Consider the following 26,301-nt stretch of genomic DNA (forward strand, 5'->3'; position numbering starts at 1 on the left):
TTTACTGGCCAAGCCAGAAGAGAGATACATTAATCCCCTGACTCCACATGTTTACGGTTCTTCGGGAACCCAGGGATCATCAGACTGAAGCTGGTTTAAAGCATCCAGCACTAATAGTTGGCAGCTTGTCTAGACATCTGCCAAGGGACTGCCAGTTTAACAAGCCAGCATGTAGCGTAACCACTTGCCTGATAGCAGAATGAGAGTATGTACACATCAGATACTTGCCACGAGGGAAAATTTCTGGCCAAGAGTGAATGTCCCTCTGTTCCTTTGACACCAAACACTAGAGTGCACTTTGCACCTGGCAAATATGGAATGAAACTCATAATGAACAGCACCTTATATTTATGCAACTCAGCATGCAGCAGCTGCTGTCCTTTCCTAGCAGCTTTACCAAAAGAGAGAGGTGAGAGGCAGGAAGGCATATCATCAAGTTAGTTTGAGTACACCCTTCCATCTCTGCAACACATGCATGCATGCACTCACATACAGACCTTTGTCACTGCCGATATTAATAGTATCCACTTTTTTTAAAAAAAGTTACAGATCAGGCAAACAATTTCACTCTATAGTAATAATACTATGTAGTTACAGTCATGGTGACTTTTGGAAGAACACTACGAAAGCTAAAATATGATATTTTGCATTATATTTTTAATACATTTCATTTAGAATATTAAGCATACAATTTAATGGCTTAATGGGGGTTAATAAGAATTCCTCTGAATTCACAAAAAGTACATATCTATTTTGCTACTTATACACAGTGGAAACCTGCCACTCATTTGATTGTGCATTCATGCACAGCGGAAGTGACAAATCCTATTGCCATGTTTAATTAGGTATGTATAGTTTTTCCACACATAAGTAGGGTTCCAGCTGGGTTTTTTACAGGAAGAGGGAGGATTGCCTCTTAAGATAGACTCATACAACTTCTCCACTCCTTAGCTATTCTGCTAGTAAGAACATTTTTTGTAGATTTATTAGATGGGTGAATGGTGTGAGTTTCACAGTGCAGTTACAAAAGCTGAAATAGGTGATCCAACAAGAAAGACGGACAAACGGACCAAACAAAACTATTAGCCATATATTAATTCCTAAAGTTATTCTAACGAGTTTTACATTCCACTACCAGAAAGACTAAACTAATGTTCAAATGTTCCTTTCTAAATACTATCTTGAAAACCAAATAAAAAGCTATAGTAGGAATCATGTAAGCAACCTTAATGCAAACTTCTAGTCACAGGGAGGAAAAAAATGCAATTCTCATTTTACTAACACAGCTAGAAGATCACAAAAAAACCCAGAGAGTGCAGTGGCAGCATCTTTTGATCTCTACATGTAGCAACTTTTGGCATATGAGTAAGTAATTCCTAGCCCTTTGAAAGGCCTTCTTTGAAGAAGGAACTGACTGTAGTGAACTATTCTTTCTTACTGTAGAACAATCGCTACCCAGTTTGACACACAAGGACCATCACGTTTTGAGGAGGTTTACTTAAAAGCTTGTGTGTGTGTGTCTGTGTAGTTTTGGGGTTTCAACCTCCAAAACAGAATACAGTCAGCATCCATTTTTACTACTCCAGAACGACCCTATTTAATAATGTAACTGAAATGTCTTATAACACAAAATCCTAGGCATGTTCACTCAGAAGTAAGTTGACTGGGCTCACTATCGGAAAGTGGGCACATGACTTCAGCTTTTATAGAGGCTGTATGGACCTCTAAAGCACATAGCTTTTGAAGTCAATGGCATGAGAATCAGGGCTGTTTTTCAATTCTATCCGGTTGAAACCATTATCCAAACTATTGAGTAAACTTTTGCAAACTGTTCATATTTAACAAGATGAAATTATAAACACATTCATTTTGTTTAAAACAGTATTCCTCCACCTTTTCAGACAAGGGATGCAACTAATTTCAATGTACAATACGGGTCTTCTATCTCTCCATGCTCTTCCCAATATCTCTATTTCCCCCCTTTATTTTCTCCCTCCCTTTTTAAGAAGGTGTACCATTCTAGATTTTCATGTGACATAGTGTGGTGTCCGATCAACTAGCTAAAGATCCATGATAAAATACAAATTGTTTGTATTTCCATACCAGAGAGCAGAGTGGAAGTACTCCACTGGTTGTGCTATTCAGTATGGAGGGCAAACTAAGATTATTTCTCAAATAAACTTGTGTACAGTGGTACCTCGGGTTAAGTACTTAATTCGTTCCAGAGGTCCATTCTTAACCTGAAACTGATCTTAACCTGAAGCACCACTTTAGCTAATGGGGACCTCCTGTTGCTGCCGCGCCGCCGGAGCACTATTTCTGTTCTCATCCTGAAGCAAAGTTCTTAACTTGAGGTACTATTTCTGGGTTAGCAGAGTCTGTAACCTGAAGCATATGTAACCTGAAGCGTATGTAACCCGAGGTACCACTGTATATCATATTGCTTCAATTAATCCACAAATAAATTGATTTCCAAAACGGAACAGAAGGATCAAATTTGCAGTAGAAGGGCTAACACCGAGCTATGCCATGGTCTCCGGATCATATGAACCCTTTAGAACACAAAAGTAACAGTGATTTGATGTTATACTCTCCTCTTTGTGTTGTTGCTGCTTTGTTTGTTTCTATGTAGAGTAAAGCAGTAACCTCATGGAGTGCTAGCTAGAAATGGCTACCATATACATAATGAAGCAAAAAGGTAACTGGAACGTAACCTTTAAAACGCAATATGTAAATAGGAAGTTAAGTCTTTACAACCACAATACAGCACACACTAAACTTAAGAGAAAGTCCCACAGAACTCAGTGGGTATATTATTATTAGAAGCACATTGAACATATTATATCAGGAAAGCTCACAACAGCCAAATTAAGCCAGCATTATTCTCATACAACAAAGGCTGAGAGAATTTGTGGCTGGGAAGAGAATTGAACCATGTATTTGCTGGCGCACACTTTTAGGTATTACGCTAGGTTTCAATGTAATTAGCAACACATTATAAAGTGTTTTAAAATTGCTGAAGAAATAAGAAAAAAATAAACCCATACCATGAACAGACTTAGCTCTTTTCAGCTAAAGTTCTAGCAAATTTGACTGAAGGGGTCTTTTCTTGATCAGAAGTTGAATAAAGACACAAGACTGGGCTTGTTTTAAAAATAGAAAGAATTAACATTAATAATTAGGCATAATTATGTCAGTTACACATATTTTAATTAGCAGGACAGAAGCAAGCCATGGTCTTTTGTATGAGTATTTACAGACCATTGCTGCTCCGTGAAATACAGAACTCAAAACAACTTGCAGGCAAAAACAAATGTTGTTAACTTTTCTTTGTTTCCATGTGTATCTTCTGGCATAATGTTTCAATCAGTTAGCTTTTGCAATAACTGATTGCAAAATTTCCAGAATTTGAAATTACTCACTCGGTCCTATTCAACGTTATAAAACAACACTAGTTGAACACAGGGGCAGGGTGAATACAGTACACAATATGGCCCATGAAAATTCTTGTAGAGTAGTTATAAAAGAAGTGTCATAGTCAGGATACTCAACTTCTCTTAGCTTTTTTAGTAAGTCAAATGCCTTGCAGCCATGCCTGTAACCATGCAATCCATACTTCTTGAAAACTAAATAAAAAAGTTAATGGCAAAAATGAAAGTATAAAATAAAACCCCATCTTCACCAGAATTATCAAATACTTCTTGAAGTAAAAAAAAAGCAAGCATCACAATTGGCCCAATGGTTTTTCACGTTGATGATCATGTTGCAATTCAGAATAAACAGAAGCTAGAATTGAAATATGGAAAATCAGACAACAAAAATCCCAGACTATTCCTCAGTAAGAACAGTTCTCTTGCGCTGCAGATGAAGAAAACTGGACAACTGCAAACTTTTACGTTAGACAAGCACACTGTCCTCACCTTGAACTAAAACAATAGAGTATTTGTGCATTTTAAAGTAACTCAAGAAGAAAGAACCAAACACAGCAAATACTTCCATGGGACCTTCATGACTCATAAATTTACTGTGAAGGAACTTTAAGAACTGGAGAGTTTTAAAATATGAAATCTGCAATTAACTTGCACCGCACTGGCATGACACTACAGCCAGGATAAAACTTCCCAAAGCTAATTAAACCAGTTCAAACAGTGACTAATGACCACTAATCCCACTGTCTTCTCAATGATCTTGCCTTCCTCTGTTTATCACACTTGACACATCACTTTACACATGAGAAGAAACTTTTAGCATAGGAAAGTGATTAAAAAATAACCACAAGGGAACCCTTTTGCTATAAATCGGGGGGGGGGGGGCTAAGAGGGTAGTAAAAGAGGCAAGTGAGACAGTTTCCTCCCACTGACTGTGATTTGCATCCAACTCTGTGCTTAAAGTGCACCCCGTGAAATAATGGAAACTAAGTGAGCTGGTGACATTACTCAAGAATTTAAGAAAAAACAGATACAGGGTTTCAGGTTTAACCTAGTCACCTGTCCTACTCCCACAGAGCAGCAGCCAGCTGCCCTACTGCAAAGTAACCCCTGTCTCATGGGTTATATCCCATTCAGCACATGGGAAGTAGCTCATTTTCCTATCCAGACTGCTCTCATGTCACCTCTGATCAAGGGAATAGGTTTCATGGGATTGTAACATTTTTTTGCGGTCAGAGTGAATGATTTAACATATGTGCCAGGCTTCCAGACTTTGCCAGAAAATTTACAGTTAGTTTGCGGAAAACTGAGCTAGTAGTCACATCCTAGTTTATATCCTTTCAAAATAATCATACTCAAATTCTAAAATCCCCTTTGTACGTTGTTTAAAAGTTGCCAGCTGAGGATGGGTGTGAGCACAAGCTCTGACTTGCTAACAGAAGTTAAGGAAAGGGAGAACCCTTCTGGATGGGATTAAAAAGTGTTTTAAACCAATAATTTATCAATCTAATTCCACAAGCACATTATCTGCCGAACTTCATACTTACTTCCAACTAAACATGCATAATGAACTTGGAAGTGTGTGTAAGGGGTGAAATTCATGAAAGAGTGAAACTTAAGTAACTCCAGAGATAATAAATCTATCTTGATCCTAAACATCCCTTAGTTGGAATTTCCATTTCAAAGAAAGGTCACTGCAAGCAAATCCATGTAGGATAACTATCCACTTACTCTAGGAGGTAAACACCAATGGCTAGTGATAAACCATAGTTATTACCATATGAATATTGAACACTGGAACAATATGCCCTCAACAAAGGTTTAAAAAGTGATGCTTCATATCAGTACATCAACTGACATATATTGAATAAACCATGCCTCTAGCTTCCTACTTGCCAATACCTGTAACCTCTCCTCCCCACCTAAAACTGTAGGAAGAAGTGGTTTCCTGCTGTTTCTTTATGATCTATTTTAATTACAGTCCTCTGCATACATCAAACAAGGACTAATAGCCCCCTTGTTGCGAACTAGAGTGGCTGGTCCTAGCAGTGAGGACATGGGGGGCGGGGAGAGAGAGATAGACCAGCTTGCTCCATGATCTACCTTTGCCTACTCTACTCATGTGCAAGCTGATCTATAAAACACAAGTGACTAAAGACTAAGCCTCACTGGACACAGTAGGGCTTGCTTCTGAGTAAACATGCATTTGATAGGCCTGTAAGGCTTCGATCCTTGGGATGTGCAGTGTCAAGTACATATAGTTAGGCCCTGGAGCGTTAAGCTCTCAGCTGACTTGCTCCATCTAGTTTCTAGAAGCGGACTGACGAGTTTGGAAGCATCCTTTGCTGCCAATAACCCTGCTTTAATTTTTCAAAACTATGGGTGCAAACTGATGCATGAACTGTGCACATGCCCTCCATAACCTCAAGGCTAGACGAAAGTCGGTTCCACCCACATACTAAAAATCACTTGAACAGGCAGAAAAACCTGAGGAGAGAGAGAAATAAGAGCAAGCTCCGGGAACCAAAATTGGATAAAATTGTTGAGCATCTTCAGCTGGATCCTAGGCTCAGTTGCCCTGCAGTGAGTGACTAAAGTGGATGACTTTTGAGAATGGCCCATTGTTTTCAGTGTAAGACTTAAGCACATGTTTAATTATTTCCTGCTTAAATCAGCAGCAACGGCTAGAGTTTTACACTTCCTTGAATCCTGCCCCAACTGGGATAAGCAAGGGAGCCATCTGCCCGCTCGACAATACGAGATCAATAAGGCAAAATCATTCGAGGAGCAGCGATTACCTGAGCAGAGACATAATAATCCAAAGAGATAGAAGTGTACAAACTCCGCGATCATTGTCTCCAGGTGGAGCCTGTCGATAATCTCATGCCAAAAGGGAGGGCTGGGGGAGGGGGAGGACTTTCGCCAAAAACCCCTCCAAGGCTTCCCAGTTTGTAAATCCACAAGCAGCTTAACGCAAGCGGCGGCGTCCCAAATCCTCCAGAAGTTGAACGGGGAGCCTCGTCCGGGCTCTTCGCAAAGAGTCTCTATTGTCAGCCAAAGCAGGCAGGCTCCGCAGCTCCAGCCCAAGCCCAAGCCTGCGCTCTTCTCTCGCCCCGGGTTATCCCAGAGGGGGCTGCCTCGCCTTGCCGCGCCGCGGGACCATCCGACAGCAAGCGAGAAACAAAAGCAGCAGCAGCAGCAGCCCGCCCGCCTGCTGCCCGCGCTTGCTGGCTGCCTGGCTGGCTGGGCTCTCCTCAAGGAAAGAAAGGCAGGCGAGGAGCAAGGAGCGCGCAGGTCACGAGAGGGGCCCTTCGACCGAGTGCAGAAAGTGCCGCCGCTTCTTGCGAGGATCTCAGGCAGCGGGTGGCGGAGACGGGCCGGCGGCTGCTCTGGGCGAGGACTTGCCTGGTGTGGCGCTGGGCGAGCGCGCGGCAGACAGAAGTGGCGGCGCAATCGCAGCAGCAGCAGCAGCAGCAGCCCTGGGTCCCATCACTTGAAGCAAAGCGCCGGGACCGCCAGGCGAAGCAGCTTCCCGGCAGCCAGAGCGGAGCCGCGCGTCGCACCAGCCCGCACCTCCCGGCTGTCCGTCCTGCGAAGCGACGGCTCTCTCCTCCTCCTTTTCCTTTTCCTCCAGCTCCTTCCCTCTCCCAAAGCGGAGATTGGCACAAAAGCGAGGGACCGGCTGTGTGGGGTGGAAAAACTTCTGAGGGCGGCCTCGTCCTCCTCTTCTGGGCAGCCCCTGGTGGAGAAAGGGTGTAGCTCCTCGCCTCCACGCTGAGGGGGCTGCAAAGCTCCGTCTCGCCCCTGAAGTTTCTGGCGTCGCGTTGAGGCAGGCGCGAGAGAGAGCGCGCGCTTGCCTTTCTCGCCTTGCCGCTGCAGGTCTGGTGCCGCCTCAGGACACCTTAAAGGAGCCGCGCCTCCCCAAACTGCTCAGAAAGAAAGAGGAATACAAAAGGGCTACAATGCGGAGATGGAGAGTCTCCTCCCTCGAAGACGGCGGCGGCAACAACAGCCCACATTCCCATGTAACTTTCTTGCGATGGCAAAGGGTTAGAAACTACCCTGCGCTATTGGATAACAAAAGGCTACGACTTGGAATATCACGGAGTCCGGAACAAACCATTTTTTAAAAAAACACATCACTTGCCTGGTGCTGTAAATGGAACTTCCCGACGTAGGATTCAAAAAATCCTCCCGGGGAAACAAGTGTAACCCTTTCACTGCTGCACAGCTGCAGTTAGGTTCCACTGAGCATAGGAGAAGAGGAATATTGATTACTGTGAACCGAGCAAGCGAAATACATAGAGGGGGAAGGAAGCAAGTTACAAAAGTGACGACTCCTAGGGGTGGAAGTGTCTTCAACCTCCTCAGTATTTTTGAGGGCCTTCTCAGCAGTGGCATCCTCTATGTGGAATGCCCTCCCATCAGATGTCAAGTAGATAAAGAGCTTCACAACTTTTAGAAGACATATGTGTTTGAAGCCACTCAGAATGGCTGGAGCAATAATAAAGGTATTATTATTGTTGTTATTGTTATTAGCCTGGGGCTCAGCCCCACCCCCAGTATTGAGGGGTGGAGGAAGCTGAGCGCCAAGCATTCTCCTTCTGCCAACCTGGACATCACTGATAGACAGAAGCCAATCTGCAAATATTCTCAGCAAATAGAAGATGTCACTGCTCTCCTCTGACCCCTGGGCAGGAGCTGCCCCTACCCAGCACAATTCAGAACCACCACACACCCCACAATCCATGTGTGACAGCCTATGACTCCCGCTTCAAACTTAGGGTAAAGTTGATTTGACCTCCTCGTATCTGATGTAGATCTTCACTCACCCCTTCTTCCCTGGTGTGGGGATGGTTGCCATTTTCTGTTTTGGCTCAGGTGCCAAAATGTCTTGGGTCAGGCCTGCCACTTGATCACTGCTATCCAATCCACAATACCTGATCAGAATCATGTGGCTCCAATTTTTTCTTTCCTTATCAAAAGTATAAAGCAGTTGAGCTTAGGGAGAAATCTTATGCTTCTTGGGAAAGTGGCTGAGTGGCTACAGGATCAATGCAGGGTGCTCCAGTGGTGTGGTGGGGAAGACCATGGATCCACAGTACTCTAAGCCCCCTTGTTCCCACAATGCACACCCACGCCCACATCTGGAACAGACCTTGAAACCACACCAGACCTGGAGCCGCTATAATTAATCCCCATCCATTGTTGTCAATGGGGGAGGGGAGAAGATGAAAGAAAAGGAACACAATAAATCTTAAAAGGTACAATTCATCTTCCACCCTGCATGCAACCAACTTTGGATGTGGTGAATTCTCTTCCCACCCACACCTCCATAATATTGCTCTGTTAATATATTACTGTTTGTTATCATTTGCATATTTACTCAGATGTAAGCAGTGATGGGTGAAACCCCTTCCTGAGTCATAAAAGGAAGGGCTATTCCTCCTCTAAAATATTGGAAAACAGGATTGGAAGTAACCATGCTAATTACAAGCCCATTTTGGATCTTGTTACACTCCTGTTCACGCTGTGATGCCCAGGATGGAGCTTCCAAGGGACCATAGAAACTGAGATGCTGCCATGCAAGTTTCTAAGCACAAAAAAAGAAGAGAGGTGTGGAAGGAAGTTAGGAACTAATTTCTGGCTGGCATTACAAACAGAGCCAGAAAAAAAGAGGGGGAGGGAGTATGTGGTTGAAATGCTTACTCTGAATGGGAGGCCAGCCCCCACAAGTTATTGTGCTTTACATTTTGAATTTCAGACCTTGGCAACATCACCAGATTAACATCAGTGTGTGCAGTGGGACTTAACTCCACAGAAAGTGTGTACAGCATTGGAGCCTTAACCTGTAGGCACAAAGCCAGTGATAAACTGGATGACTGCCACTGCCTCACCTCTTTCCTTTATCTGTCATCTAGAAAACATGTTTACTTTCCACAAATTTTTACTTAATTACAATTGTTTTAATAACTGCAGGTGTATTGCATAATACTTGAGGCTCAGTCTGCACTCCCTTTGATTATTTTCACGTATATACAACCTGAGTCTATGGTGGAGGAGTTCACAGCATTAACACCCCAAAAGGACCTTGCCTCCCACCTGGCTGCAGCCTTGCACTGAAACAGAAATCAAACATTGCTCTGTCTCTCTAGGTTCCCTGCTTCCCAGTTGCTAATTTGCTTTTCGCTTACATCACTTCAAACTCTCTGTTCTTGTCTTTCTAACTAACTACAGTGGTACCTCAGGTTAAGTACTTAATTCGTTCCGGAGGTCCATTATTAACCTGAAACTGTTCTTAACCTGAAGCACCACTTTAACTAATGGGGCTTCCTGCTGCCGCCGCACCACCAGAGCACTATTTCTTTTCTTATCCTGAAGCAAAGTTCTTAACCCGAGGTACTATTTCTGGGTTAGCAGAGTCTGTAACCTGAAGCGTATGTAACCCGAGGTACCCCTGTACTTGTGAGTTGAGAAATGGGCCCCCACCCATTTGCCATCTTATACGGAGCCACTTTCTTTGTTCCCCTTAATGGCCCATCACCATGCCAGGAAGCTAGCTAAACTATTCCAGGAATTAGAAGGAGGCCTAGGCCTTCAGCCGAACCCTTCTTCCAACTCATCACTATAAATCCAAGACCAGTCCTACCAATAAACAGAGGTAAGTAGCTGCCTCAGGTAACAGACAGAGAGGTGTTGGAGGACAGCTGTATGGGCCACACTGCCTGTCCTTTACCCCTAAGCTAGCTAGGTGCTCTCTCTTTCAGTGGAGATCACTGTTCTGTCGCCAGTGTGGAAATAAGATTCAGCTGCCAGTACTGTCACTTTTTATACATAGAAAGGGAGTGTGTGCACAGCAACATGCCTTAGGTCAGCCTTGAGTTCTATGATGAGTGGAACTAGAACAAAAACCTGCCTAAAATTGGCAGCTGTTTTCCCTAGCCAAAACACAAACTGTGGATAATCAGCAGCGAGGGGAGAAATACTCTACACATGCACAAAGGCCTAATTCTCAGTTCTTAAAAATAATTCCAATATAAGAGAGCCTTCCTTTTAGCAAAGGTCCTTCACCAGAGCAGCCTGAAGTAACCTGGGTAGGGCTTTTATTTTGTTGTGTAAAAACATTCTGATTTCTTGTCCAGACTAGCTAATAAATTGAACCTATTGAATGGAATCCAAACAAAAAAACAATGAATTCCACATGCCCAGGTGAGGTTTGCCTCGTGCTTCCTAAACAGTAGCTGCTTCCCCATGTTGCACAGTTATCTGGTCTTGAAACTGAGGGGTTGTCAAAGGATGTTTGTGCTATTATAGGAGGGTGTGCAGTTTAAAGGTTAGGACGCATACCCATGTTCTTGGGTGCACCAAAAGTAGCTCTTTGAAAAAGCACCATTATTTCCCAATGCAAACGCAAGTGTTGTGTTTTGAGTGGGAGGGCATTTTCAGTAGGAATGCAATAGGGGGAAGTCCTATCCGCAGCAGGAAATGGTATTAAAAATTCAGGTCAGTTGCTCACATGTAATGTAAGTAACGTCACATATAGCATGACGCCCCCCCCCCCCAGTCTTGGTTTCTAACTAAATAAAACCCTCATACAACCTGAGACCATAATCCAATTTTTGTGTGTGATGCAACCCATGCACTCTTTAAATTGTAGAAGTTTTGCTTCTTTGGGTACAAATCCTATACCAGGGGTCAGCAAACTTTTTCAGCAGGGGGCCGGTCCACTGTCCCTCAGACCTCGTGGGGGGCCGGACTATATTTTGGAGGGGGGAAAAAATGAATGAATTCCTATGCTCCACAAATAACCCAGAGATGTATTTTAAATAAAAGCACACATTCTACTCATGTAAAAACACCAGGCAGGCCCCACAAATAACTCAGAGATGCATTTTAAATAAAAGCACACATTCTACTCATGTAAAAACACACTGATTCAGGGACCATCCACAGGCTGGATTGAGAAGGCGACTGGGCCACATCTGGCCCCTGGGCCTTAGTCTGCCTACCCATGTCCTATACATTAATCAGAAGTAAGTCCCACTGAATTCAATAGGGCTTATTCTCATATAAGTGGAATTAGCACTGCAGCCTTAGAGGTACAAAGCTGATTTTTGTTGGGCTTTCTCTAGAATGCGGGGGGACGGGACCTCTAGCTGATATGTTCTTGGAGCTGACCATTGGTCATGCTTGCCGGGGCGTATTATAGTTGGAGAACATACAAATTTCCCCAGGTGGCCTTAGTGGACCATCCAGTTGAGATACATGATGACATCTCCTGGATTCTAGTGTCTATGATGATTTGTTATTCCCTAAGCCAGCAGGAAGCCCACAATAAAAAAAATACAATGCATGGCTTACTGTTTCATTGATTTACAATGTTTAATATCGGAAATAGATCATTTCCCATGAACTATTTCTTTTTAAAAGAGAAGCAGCCTGGTATTTGATGTGTTCTGAGAACTTTTTTTTTCATTTTTAATAGATTATATGGGTATTAAATTCAGATTTCTTTATAAAGCAAGTTATATTTAAAGATAAATACTAAGGCTGTAATCCTAACTCCATTTATCTGGAAGTAAGAGGGAGCTAATTCTAGGTAGTCCAGCCTTGGATTTCATTGATACTATGGGTTGGATCCAGACTTAGGTATAATTGAAATCAATGAGAAAAAGTAGCCCTTACTAAGTTAAGCACTATTGATTTCAATAGATTTCAATGAAGTTTGACCCAATGCCTTTTTTAAATCCAAGTTGAAAATAAAAAATGTGATTCAATTAGAACGAAATTAAATCAGCTATTTAATCCACCCTGTATCTAACTGTGAATGTGTTAGCTTTACCACCCATGTAGTTGATGCTTCAAGTCTAAAACCATTAAGAACAGTTCATCCACCCACATACCTTCTTTCTGACTCACCCAGAGGCAGTTATTATAACATTACTAAAATTGTTATACACAGCAGAGTACACATCGTGACCTCCTAATTCTTTCATCACTCCTTTCAGTTAATTACTAGATTCCACTGTACTGTTTCACAGCTCCAAAAGACCAGTTCTTTAAGGGCTGGTCCAGACAGTGGTTTCCCACGCTTATGATTTGGCATTGTACTGCATAGCCAGGAGTAGACAAAATGTCACGGTGAAAAACAGACGCCTTTTCCCATGAGACAGCTCCATGGCAAGAATAGGGAGCCAGACAGGCACGTATTTTTACGCCAATATGCAACTGCTTTGTATATTTGATCCAACTGCAGAACTCTGGTTTTTCGGAATGCAAAGCTCTCTCTGTGATTCAGAAGTGTACAGACCTTCAAAGGGCAAATCCCTGACTTTGAAGTGTCAGAACATAAGGCGAGTCTGCTGGATAAAGCCAATGGCCTACCTAGTCCAGCATCCTGTTCTTGCAGTGGCCAGCCAGATGCCTGTGGGAAGCCTGCAAGCTGGATGTGAGTGCAACAGCACTTTGCCCACTTGTGATTCCCAACAACTTGCATGCAGAGGCATGATGCCTCTGACAGTGGAGATAGAACACAGCCATTATGGCAATTAGTTGCTGATAGCCTTGACCTCCATGAGTTTGTCTAATCATATTTTAAGTTGGTAGGCATCACTGTGTCCTGTAGTAGCAAGTTCCATAGTTAAACTATGTGCTGTGTAAAAAAGTGCTTTCTTTTATGTGTCCTGAGTCTTCCAACATTCAACTTCGTTGGCTTTCCACAAGTGTCTAGTGTTATAAGAGAGGGAGAATAGAGAACTTTTCTGTATTCACTTTCTCCATTCCATGCTCAATTATTAACCATCTATTATATCACCCCTTACTCACATTTCCTCTAAAAAGTCCCAAATGTTGCTGCACTTCTTCATATGGGAGCCCCCACTCCCATTGATGTTTTTCATTGTCCTTTTATCACTCTAGTAAAAAGGTAAAGGTACCACTGACCGTTAGGTCCAGTTGTGGATGACTCTGGGGTTGCGTGTTCATCTCACTCTATGGGCGGAGGGAGCTGGCGTTTGTCCGCACACAGCTTCCAGGTCATGTGGCCACCATGGCTAAGCCGCTTCTAGCGAACCAGAGCAGCGCACAGAAACACTGCTCTACAAGAATGATATCCTTAATCAGAACTGTACACAATATTTCAAATGTGATTATACTATAGATTTGCATAGCAGCATTGTGATACCTGCATGGGGATGACACACAGCTCTATTTCTCTGTAACATCTGAATGAATCAGTAGTGGCCATCCAAGTACTGCATCCAAGTACAGTGGGAAACTGAATAAGGGCCAATAAACTGAGTTTAAACCCCAGCAAGATGGATTCCCTGTAGGTGAATGATTCACCTCTTCAGGAGATAGGCCAGTTACCTGTTCTGCAAGGGGCTGCATTCCCTCTGAAGGAACAGGTGTGTAGTTTGAGGGGTGCTCCTGGTTTTATCCATGTCACTCAAGGTACAGGTACCCTTGGACAAGGCGTCCAACTCAGCACAAAAGGAAGTCTGGATGAGCCTTCAGATAGCTTGGCCAATGTGATCCTGGCATTGGTTACCTCAATACTGGGTTGCACTCTTTGTGTCTGGAAGCTGCAAGTGGTGCAGAATGTAGCACCTAAGTTGCTGGTAGGAGCTTCCTCTTGACAACATGTAACATAAACAGAGGCTGGACACAACTGGAACTTGTCTCTGTGGAGCCTCTCACAGCTGCGTATGATGTGCTCTTCTTCCTCTGCATACTATAAAGAGCAGGCTTCTTCAGCCTCGGCCCTCCAGAGACTACAGTTCCCATCATCCCTGACCACTGGTCCTACTAGCTAGAGATCATGGGAGTTGTAGGCCAAAAACATCTGGAGGGCCGAGATTGAGGAAGCCTGATGGATAAAGAGGAAAAGAAGTCAGAGAGGAAAGAACTGCTGCTGCAGCAGCATATACTTGAAAAGGAAGGAAATTTAGAAAATGGAACATTCTAAGTGTAGAAGATATAGCAGGAACTGACAGGGAGCTCTGTCAGGGTTATAACCCAGTGATGAGCCAGGAAAGTAAACTCTTTACTTATGGGAGGAGGGGAGGGAGAAGTAAATTTGAAAAGGTATTCCCAGGAAGAGTTGAATGAAGATAAGCATCCCAACCTTCCTGCACTAGGCGCTAGAGACTCACCAAGATTTCTCTGGAGGAAATAGCATAAGTTAGCTGCTCTCGTCTGGGGGAGATTTCAGAACAAAAATATGCTAGAAACACTTTTGCTGAAGGAGATGCACTGGCTCCTAATATGTCACTGAGCACAGCACTGAAAGTCTTTAAAGCCCTAAATTACCTAACTTGGGACCAGGTTATCTAAGGGATCAAAGAAAGCTGGGCTACCTAAGAGGAAGCTGGGATGGCTGAGTTGACAGGACAAAATTTTATTTCAACATGCCTTTTCAGCACATTGTGCAACCTGATAATTTGGTATAGGGCAACTCTTCCCAATGCAACAAAGAAAAAGAAAAAAAGCTATAACTCATCTATATGTTTTACTTGTGGGTCATTCCAAAGGTCCCAACTGCCATATGTATTATATAGGAAAGAGTGATAGGATGTCACCTGGTGGAATGTGCATACTCTTCATTAAAAAATTAAAATCAAAGTCGACAAGCAAAAAAGGGGGGAGCTTTGAATGACATGCATTCAACATTCACAATAAAATGGAATGGAGCCTTGCTACACACACACCCAATGCAATTATGCTAGGCATCGTGAAGCCTTCAAGAAAGCATTATTTCCCCACCCCCAATAATGTCTGGTTTTGAAACACATTCATGTCACATAATATATGGGCACTGAAGAAAGGCTGTCAAAATGATGTGTCTAAAATGTGCCTGAGAAACGAAAGTATATTCACTGTTCAGATATCATGCATTTAATGTTTCCAAGGACATCCATTTTTAAATGATTTGCACAGAATTTTTTTTCTAAAAGAAAAGCTTCTGTCTCATTAAAAAGAAATGGAATAAAATGATACATTGTACAGTTCTGCCAGTGACAGTCAACTATGGAGAATGTTGCATTTTTTAAAACATGGCATTAAAAGAACTTTTCTATACATTTTATTTTGGGGAGAAAGGCTTCCTGTATGTTTTAATTCAAATAGATATTTAATATTCCATATATATATCTAGAGTAAAATACATCACGTGCCTTATAGGAGTGATTTATTAATATGTGCTTGTAGAGTTGGTTTCATTTTATTGGATATTAAATATCTATTTATATGTTTGTATATCCCTTTCAAACATTGCATCCTTAATTGTGTTTTCTCTGTGTTTTGTTTTTGTTTTTTGCTAAGGAAAGCACAACTTTTCTTTTTGTAATTCACCAGCATTAAAAATAACAGTAACAATTTGGACTTCAAAGGAATTATATAAATGATCCATCCTATTTCTTTCACTAAATTACTGGTCATATTTAACAAAGCCTCCATTTATGAGCTGAAGAATCATAAAGAATTAACTTTCTGTCCAATTCAAGGAAGAAAGTAAAACAACTGAAAATTATCTGCTTATTTGCACAGTACAATTTATGATGAAAGCAGTTCTTGGCCAACTGTACCTGAGATGTTTGTTGGGAGGCTTCTAAACCCTTCAAATGAAGGCAGGATACAAAATAAAAAATAAACTGCTATGTATGTACATCTTGCAAGAGCCTTAAGCATTTTCAAAATTCACAGACTGGATAAAATTATCCATATTAAAATAATTCAAACGTGCTTCTTATTACAATATACCGTATATATTAAAACTTTGACACTGATCAAGCCAAAACCAAGCGAGTCACATTGATTTGGATGCATAAGCTTCAAATTCACTGAAGCAAATGAAATTTTAAGGATGCAATCACATGGCTCCTGGGAGCGTGTTCCAGGGCCATAAGATATTATTAGATCTCTGAACCCAATGTCAGAGAGGAGACCCAATGTCAGATCCCCCTTCTCACCAATATAATACTTCTGGCGCCCTGAACCCAACTGAAGTTCAAGCTCCGGTGTTCGAAGGGCCAAAAAGGGTATGTGCTGGGGACAGTTCAGGGACATGTTGTTGATTGAAACAGCTGGGATCCATGCCACAGGCCTGTGACCTGACCCCAGACTCCAAAAATGCCCCGATACTGGGGTAGCTGGTCTAAATATTTCCAGTGGGAAGGAAAAAGTTGAAAAAAGAAAACAAATAAGAAGAAACCATATACAACATATCAAAGGACACAAGAGCACTCCTCTAAGCTAATTTCTATTCGTCAGGCAAACTGCCCCACTTTTTCCAATGCCAATGGCCTTGAGAATTATAAAGATTCACAAACTTTTTATTGATAATAATCAGCTAAATAGTTTGAGGATCTATACAACTTTATAACATGCAGAAATCAGCATTCTCAGAGAAATCAAAGAATGGAACTGAAAGAAGTCAGGGGGTGGGGCGTGGGTTTTGTGTGGGAGGGTGGAAAAATGGGGGGGAAATAAGGATGATATGTTTCTGGATAATATGTTTTGTTTTAATTTTGAATAAAAAAGAGAGAATTATATCATAAAAAGCTTAATTTCTGAAAGTCTATAGGCTAATGCGTAAATGACATGGGAGTTGAAAATGGGATTAAGGTTGCTGCTGTTATATTTGTATATGACGCTTCATCTAAAGATCACGGAGCAGTTCACAACATAAAAATACTAAATGAGAACACAAAACACATATTAAAACCAACCAGGAACCCCTCTTCCACAAACACATTTAAATGCAAGTTAATCAGCCCAAAGGCCTGGTTATAAAGAAACACTTTTGTAACAATATGCAATGAAGGTGCCAGGCAAGTCTCCTTGGGGAAAGCATTCCAAAATTGGAGAGTGAGGGCAGAAAAGGCCCATTCTCATGTTGCCACCCTCCAGGCCTCTCGTGGATGAGACACACCAAGAAGGGCCTCAGATGATGATTGCAGGGTCTGGATCAATTCATATGGGGAGAGGTGGTCATTGAGATATTGCAGTCCAGAGCCACTTACGGCTCTGTAGATCAAAACCAGCACTTTGAATTGGGCCTAGAAACTAAGCCAGTGTAGTCAGGACAGGATCAGTGTAATATGCTCAAACCATCTTGCCCTGATGAGCAACCTAGCTGCTGAATTCTGCACCAGCTGCAGTTTCTGAACTTTCTTCAGAGGCAGCTTCTGTGTAACACAGTGCAAGAATCTAACCTAGTGGCTACCAGAGCATAGACAACAGAAGTAAGGCTATCCCTGTCGAGATAGGGGCACAGCTGGCCCACCAACCACAGCTGATGAAAAGCACTCGATGCTACTGAGGCCAGTTGAGCCTCAAGCGAAAGCAGAGGATCCAGAAGTACCCACAAACTGCATACCTGCTCCTTCAGAGGGAGTGTAACCCCGCCAAGAGTAGGCAACCTCCCATCCATCTGGTCTAGGGAACTGCCCACTAACAGTACCACAGTGCCTCAGTGTTTTCTGGATTGAGTTTCGGTTTGTTGGTTCTCATTCAGTCCATTACAGAGGCAAGACAATAGTCTAGCACATCCACCCCCCCACCTGCAGATGTAAAGGAGAAGAAGAGCTGGCAGCCTATAGATGACAACGTACTACAAAGCTCTAGATAACCTCATTCATCGGTTTCATGTAGATGTTAAATAGCATCCGGGATAAAACTGAAACCTGAGGAACCCCAATTCAGTAGGACTGGAACCTCCGCAAAGTGGTGCCACCAACTCCAAAGTCGGACAGCTGCTCCAGAAGGATAACATGATAGATGGTATCGAAAGCTACTGAGAAAATACAGATAATTAACCGGGACACATTTCCTCTGTGTATCTCCTGACAGAGGTCATTATACAAGGCAACCAAAGCAGTTTCTGGCCCAAAACTGGGCCTAAACTTGACTGAAATGGCTAGTTTAGAAGAACTGTCAAATATCTGCACCATTGTTCTTCAGCTCTGAAGGGGAAACACTTGATCAGGACAAGAGACTAGAGGCACCATACTATACATCTGGCTGACTTTAGGGTAGTTGGCTGAAGACACTTTCATCAGCCTATTTGCCTAGGCTGGCCTTTGTAGTTCAAGAACAGGTAGGGAAAGGTAATTAAATTGAATCATGTTCTGTTTGTTATTTTTTTGCCATTGTTACTTGGCATGTCTCTTCAGTGTGGGGTGATCTGTAAAAATGGAACAGAATAAATACCGGCATTTTCCGATAGAACAACTAATCAGACAAGAGCTGTGCTCATTTTTTAACATCTGAAAGAATACAAAGGACAGCAATAGAGGTGATGTTAAAGGGACCAGAAGGAAGAACAGGCCATATTTGAATGACAGGGTCCAACTGAATGACCATGAAATTATAGATTCTAAAGCGGAAATGGAGTGATAATAGTCATATTCTTTTGTCATTTAATTCTGGACTTTGTAATTCTATCGGGATCAGTTTAGGCTCCCCGCACTGTAAAATATACCCTGAAGCTGAATTCCTGTTTTAGACATCAGTTTAAAAGAATCCAGGACTGTTCATTCTAGGTTTACTTTCCTTAAAAAAAAAAAGCAAGGATAAGAAACTGCTGCTTTAAATTTAATGCAGAAAGTAACAGAACTTGACACCTTCTAGCATCTGTTACTCGAAGGTCAGACTAGCCTGCAAGGCACAAGGCAACTCTCCAGGACGCCCTTGGCTCCCAGCCAAACTGAGCTTCAAAAACAAAACGAAAATAATCTTCTATGTATTTCAAATGAGAGACCTATCACTTTGAAACTGCCAAGAGAGAGGCCTCACAGCTCTTATCCCCATCCCCAAGGATATGTGCAGGGATATCCTCCCTTAATTTAAAAAGCTTGAAGTTATTTTCTTTTGATCATGCTGGCAGCAATGAGGAATGCCCTAGAAAATTAGTGTGGATGTACACAGGGAAAATGGATGCATTCAAATGCTGAGGCTTATCCATAGGCATGGGATACTTTCTCTGCAAGGTCCCGGGAAGTGGCGCAGCCCTTAGGAAATCACACAACTCTCCTAAACCTAATACGCTGATAGATTAAAGGAAAATGAGAGTGGGGGGCGAACATGTTGCAGTTTAATTCAAGAAAGAGGCTTAGCAACAGTAACACCAAGCTGTCTCTGATGACCATTTCTAGATAACAGAAAGAAAGGTCCAGTATATTTGGCATCCTGCCCTAATTCAATATTTTTGTGACACACCTGTTTGATCCAACTCCTGATCAAGGCTAAACCCTTGTAATCCTCTTATGCTTGCATAAGGACCTACATATCCCCCTCTCCCAACCTGGGGAATCTGGTATTCTGCAAAGAGTACAGGATCTGAAATCTTTTAGCATCAGTGCAATATCACAAAATATGTAACTTGTGCAGGGAACAAAGTATCACGGTCACTTTGTTCATAACTATTACTGCACTGAGGTCCATGTTACCATTTGATGTGCCACAGTATACATCCCAACCAAATGCATATTTATTAGGGAGAAAGATTTCTTGTACATCCAAAGGGACACACCCCCAAGTAAATTTTTGACAAAATTGGAACCTAAGACCCAAATCCTATGCCTTACAGCATCACCCCTTCCTGCATCAAGCCATGTCCTTTATCTGGTCACATAGCTCTTTCTTACAAGGCGGAACTAGACCACAGGGGTTTAAGGCTGTTCTGATAATGTAGGAATTGGATTAACCAGAGAAATGATGCAGTGCCAATAAAGCCTACACTACATGCTGCTTTGCCAGCCCTGGTGGCCACAACATTGGTATAATAGAAGCTATTTCATTTTCAAATGTATTCTCTCTCATTCCAGCACAAAAGGCCTTATAGCAGGCATGATCAATATGGTGCCCATCAGAGGTTGCTGGACTACAGCTCCCAACTTCCCTGACCACTGGACATGCTGGTTGTGTCTGCTGGAAAATGTAGTCCAGAAACATCTAGGGGACACCATGTTGGCTACCACTGTCTTATACAATAAATATAATTTTTCTTGATCAATGTGACACCAGGCAAAATACTTATCTCTGATATTTCATCTCATATAGAATTAGTTTCTTTGACCCACTTATGAATTAGTTCATTTGACTTGGTATTAGAGCTGTACTGAGTCTTAGAATAGTATCTGTTAGCAAGAGTTTGAAAACCAGCCTAAATATAATTAGTTTTAAAAGCAGGATTGAGGGCTATGGAACATTAATGCTGTTACCCTTTCCTCATCATAGTTATGTAAAAGTAATTAGGCATGCATAGGACTGCTCTGTGAATAAACAGGATTTTTTGGGGGGGGGAGTTTTCAATAATTTAGGCAAAAGTTTGACCTGTGAGCTTAAGCATGACTACAGTGGTACCTCAGGTTAAGTACTTAATTCATTCCGGAGGTCTGTTCTTAACCTGAAGCACCACTTTAGCTAATGGGGCCTCCTGCTACTGCCGCACCACTGGAGCATGATTTCTGTTCTCATCCTGAAGCAAAGTTCTTAACCCGAGGTACTATTTCTGGGTTAGCGGAGTCTGTAATCTGAAGTGTATGTAACCCGAGGTACCACAGTATAGCTATATGAGCTTTATAATTGTTTCAGTGTTTTATCTGGAATATATCATACAGTATTATTGTTGGAATCAAATGAGGTCTTAAAGATTTGTGTTGTTGAAATAAAGCACAATTTAAAATAACTCATCAGGACTCTAGTCATTTTGTCGTTTTGTTTTGAAATTAGTTGTTTGTCGCATTGTGAACTATACTTTAATGCCCTCTGCTGGTACTACATGGTAAATATTTCTCTTTATCTGTTTCTGTTGGGAGTTGGTGTGTGTGTGTATGAGAGAGAGAGAGGGAGAAAGAGGGGGAATGAGAGAGAGAAAGAGAGATGTAAATGTGTCAGAAGTGGCTTGTAGTTTCAATGAAAGTTAAAGTATAACTAATTTCCAATATTAGACTAGCTAAAAGTATATTCATGAACAAACCAAATTCTCACATTCATTTCTGAGACAGAATTATTAAATAAATACCGTCTGTTGTTTAAAGCCCTTCAATTTTTCATGCAAAACATGGTCATATATACCTAGAACATGAGAACACCCAAAATTCTCAAGCAATTTTTGGTTATCATTGCTACATTAGAATATCAATATGTGTGACACATATTTATTATTATTACCAAAGTTTGGTTCTGCATTTTCACATTCTGTTTTGGAAAGGAATGGCCTTGTTTGTGCCAGGCAAACATTTTCATAATTTGCTGCCATTTTTCTTATTTCACTGCATACAGAAGCCACTTGAAATATAAGCAAACATTAAGCATTACAGTAGAATATTTCAATATATGGATTGCTATAAATGTCAGAAGTCCTGTTGACAGTGTTTTAAACAATTTTCTAGTGAATGATGACAATATTTTCTTTTCCTTTTTCCTTTTACAGTAACATATGCACTGCAGATGACTTTTATTGCTATTAAGTTATTGCTTTGACCATAAACTTCCCTATCACTTTTTTTTAACAATTCTGCCTGGTTAAGTAAACATATCTTGATGAAGGCAGATTTTGTTTAGTTCAATTTCAAAAATATTTTTTTCCTCAGCAAAAATTCAAGCTATCTTTATTATTTTGGAGAGGAGTAGTGTAGTTTTAGAAAAACTAGTGTAGTTATAGAAACAGGCAACTGTGTTTCATATCTAAGTACCTTATTATACATATAATATGTAAAATATTAACAACTTGGCAGCATTTCCTAAACAAACACTGTGGAGTGAGTCCAATTGAACTCTTTGTGACTTATGCATGCATAGGAATGCATTGACCAATATGTACCACATCATACACTTGAAAAAGAATAAACTGAACTTTACAGGCTATAAAGAACTACCTTAGGCTGAATCAGACCATCGGTCCATCTCACATACAACCACTGACCCTGAATGATAGCAGGACTTTAAAGTCATTTAAGCAGGCTTGCCAGACATTCAGCGTAGAACATATGTGAAAAAGCATGATCATGGCCATTAGACAAGGTGAGACTGCTGCCTTAGGTGGCACAAAAAACCCAGGCAAGCACTTCATGAGTGCCAATTTTGGGCAAGATCACGTCCACTTGGGGTGATTTGGCTTGATCTTGCCAGAAATGGGTGTATATGGTGGCACTGCTTCTCTGCCAGCAGTGACTGTGGCAGGGCACACAGCGATACCAGAAGCAGGTAGGTGGTGGCGGAAAAAGTTGTGGCAACAGCAGCAAGGCAGGGCAGCACTTTCTGGATGTGACACCCCTGATCATTGCTCCCGTGCTATAGCTTCACCACAGTTACTAGAATCAGGACTACCAGACGGTGAAAAATGTTAAAACACAACTATTTGAATGAATTGAGGAACCTCACATTTCTTGCTGGCGGTGAGTCGCACAAACAGAACAATCAACTCTTAACTGCATTGAATTTCTTGGTGATTGGGATGTTACTCTTTGGGGAGGAGGAAGCCAACCTATTTCAACAGGGAACAGCATGTATCACCAGGGCAACAGTCAACATAAGTAGGTTAACAGAACCTCTTTCTGGCAGGAATGAAAGGAAACAAATGACTAAATGTTGTGATGCAGCTTTATCACCTGCATTAGCTCCCAGTGAAATAGAGTCTTCCTTCCGGATACCAGGGCAGCTGCAAATCCATCTCTTCTCTTTCTTTTGTATGTATTGTGGCTGGGTTGGGATATGGCTTGTCAATGCAGATTTCAAGCTTAGGGCAGCAGCACACATTATGAAAACTGGCAAGTTCACACTTGTATACGACACACATATATTCATGAGGTTTCCAGTATCATGTGAGAGTTATGCTTAACTTCCATGAAGTATACATGCTGCATGAACAAGTGTTTTCTCTTCTCATGATTTTTATACACTTTGTCCAAGCAATTAATAGGGCCAGGAGGGGAGGAACTGAGCTTATTTTTGTGTGTATTATATTTAAGGTCTCTGATATACACAGTAGAGTGGTGACAAATTGTAGCCCAGTCTGCTGCAGCAAAAGCAGCAAAGAGCTCCATGTCTGATGAAGTAGCCTATAGATCCTGAAAGCTCATGTCACAATAAAGTTTAAGTTTTCATGGTGCCATAAGACTCTCTCTTGCCAATCCTCTGGAATTTGTGACTATGGAAAGCTCCAGAGTAGTTTTATCAGGCACCGTTAACTGTAGTTTCCACAACATGTTCATGATCTCCTGCACAACATCATCCCAAGTGTTGATGGCATAACACCCTGTCAATACAATCCATAGACATTCTTACTGTACACAATGGGACAACTTGGCTTAGAGTTGTTCTAGCTCCCACTCTCTGACAGCGAGACTTTGCAGAGTAGCAGAGCCACTTCTGCAGCCCAGACTGTCATGGCAAACACAGCAAAGGCAGGGGCAGGATGACCAGGCTTGATGTCATTTCAAATGGCAGTGAGACTGACTTTTGATAAAGTGGATCCCAGGTTGGCTCAGTCTTGCTGCCACCCTCGGAATGTCCAATTCCAAGGCTTTCTGGTAGCTCCCACTGGTGTGGAACCCAACAGAGTGTCTCTTGGCCATTCACTTGGCGTGTCACGGACATGACAGCCCATAACCGAGAAGGGCAGCTTGAGCTAGATGGCAGGCAGACAGGCAGAAGAAGAGGGAGACTTGCAGATTTCTCAGACAGCTGAAACCAGTGGGCTGTTGCTTCCTCCCTCTGTAGCTGGAAGACATGCGGCCTATCAACACAGGAAAGGCAGGCTGGATGGGAGCCAGCTCTCTGAGGAATCAGTCACTCATGGCACACGGTAGGGAGAGAGATTCCTCAGTGGAAGAAGAGGTAGCTGACCCTGTCAGTCCCAGAACTAGACGAATGGAAAAAGTCCAAGACAGAGGACGACCCCAGAAACGTAAGAGTAGGAGGTTCCGGATATTCTGCACTAGCCGGAAGTATTCTTCAGATGAGTCAACACAATTGTGATAGATGGCCGCTCGGGTAGAGTGATCGGAGACTAATTGCTTGTATGCAATAAATCATCTGTTGATTACCTCTTGTGTGCTGTTTTCTCAAGCCAGAAGCCGGCCAGCTCCTGACACTTGGCCATTCACTCAGGAGATAGAAGAAGGAGGTTGATGTCAGAGTGGCACTAGTGGCATTCCACTGGTGTCAGCTGGCAAGAGGTCAGCTGAGCCAGGAGAGCTGGGCAAAGGGACAACCCTGTCTAATTAACCCCTCTAGCCCAAAACCTGAGGGACTCTACTCCAGATTTGTGTAGGGTTTGCTCCTTAGTCTTTTCTTCTTCTGAAGATATCCCTCAAGACAGTGAAGGTTTAAGATCAGAATTTTCATTCTCCTAGATGGGTTACCTTCCCAGGTTGATAAGCCCCACCTAACCCTCATTTCTCTCTACAGAATGTGCAGAAACTGCCTTCTTGACCATTGGACCCACTATTGGTCTTGTCCGCTTAAGTCACCTGTCTTTGCATGCAGAGAAAGTCCCTAACTCATGGAGGGTTTGAGACCCATCTGCTACACTCACATGGCTTAGCTGGCCAATCAAAGCTGTTTCTGGGATGTTGCTGCTGCCACATGCTGATAGCTTCTAGGAGCCACAGGTGAGAACTGAGTGCAGGGTTGGGACCAAAGGTTGACAAACTACCCCAGAAGGAAGAGGATGTGTCCCCCACCAGAGGTATTACCCCTTCCCTAACACCCCATACACAAAACGCATACAAACACCCCTCCCTGAACTAAATGGATATTAAAAATGTGTGTGTGGTCTTCTTACAAATGATTATTGTAGAGTCTGGGCTGAAACGCTTGCAATGCCTATGCTAACAATGGAGAATTCATATTAAATTAAAACTTTAAACTTCATCTTAAATTCACATGAAAATATACGGTAAATTAATTTGAAATCCTAATTTTTTTAAAAAAATAATGTTAACAACTTTCAGTCTACAGTTTGAGGTTTTTACTCCTGTCTTTGTGCATTATTTCTTATAAGACACCATATGACAGATGCTACTCAACGTGGTAAAGGGATCCATTTGCAAGGAGTAAGCAAGTAGCTAATAATCAGTGTTTTAATATATTGTTCATTGCCATGATAACTTTAAGAGTTAGGAATTGAACAAAGCTAATATAAAACAGCACACAGTATATAACAATAAGATGACAGGCAGTTAGCTTTTTGGCACAACTTCACAGCACATAGGCCAGCAACGCAATAAGGCCAAGATACTACACTTGCTTTTCTATTTTATTATTTTTCAGCAAAGCTGTGTTTTCGGTTTGTCCTAGCGAAGATTGGAATGATAAAATATTCACCCCACTTACAGAGAACATTATCACACAGAGCTCAGCAAGGCTCAGTAAAGTGAAATGAGCACAGTACATCAAATATTTTCATGAAACACGTAATTAAAGGTTCTCTGGTATGCAGCCTAATGGAGTACAAAGTATAAATCACACAAACTAAAGAAACGGCACTCACAACTCAATTTCAAGCAGAATACCTAGTCCCGGAAGGTTTAAAGCCTCGGGCGACAGGAATTTACTGTTCTCATTCACAGAAATGATCTGCAGATCTCAGTGAACTTTTTTTTGGTGGGAGGGGGTGTATTTTGCTTACTAAAACAGGTCATTACAGAACCAAGAAAATGATCAATCTCAGCAGTTTAATGCCAAGAAGAAAATAAATAGCTGGTAAAACCTAGAAGAACAGTGTGATATCATAAGATGTTTGATTCTGTTCTAATTCCAGTTTCTCTGAGCTATGTAATATTGAACTCTAAGGCCTAAAGGGAATCCTTTCTTGGAATGCAAAGCAGATTAACTATTGTTTATGTTTCCACGTCATTATAGTAGA

The 26,301-nt window shown here is 42.0% G+C and overlaps 1 protein-coding gene across 4 annotated transcripts in view; it reads right to left on the reverse strand.

Annotated features, from left to right (window-relative positions):
- ROBO1 (roundabout guidance receptor 1) overlaps positions 1–26,301 on the reverse strand; it is a 559,072-nt gene that overhangs the window by 259,012 nt on the left and 273,759 nt on the right. The window contains exon 1 of one of the 4 annotated variants that reach the window (XM_081907821.1): positions 6,227–7,250. The exons of 2 other annotated variants lie outside the window; for them this stretch is intronic. In XM_081907821.1, coding sequence (XP_081763947.1) covers positions 6,227–6,281 — 55 coding nt within the window. In that variant the 5' untranslated portion in view covers positions 6,282–7,250. Of the gene's footprint in view, positions 1–6,226; positions 7,251–26,301 lie in introns of those variants that run through there. One more of the 4 variants, XM_081907822.1, reaches the window with a different exon arrangement.

Source organism: Podarcis melisellensis (assembly GCF_964234715.1).
Source record: "Podarcis melisellensis genome assembly, chromosome: 4".
In the NCBI taxonomy this organism is placed as follows: Eukaryota; Metazoa; Chordata; class Lepidosauria; order Squamata; family Lacertidae; genus Podarcis; species Podarcis melisellensis.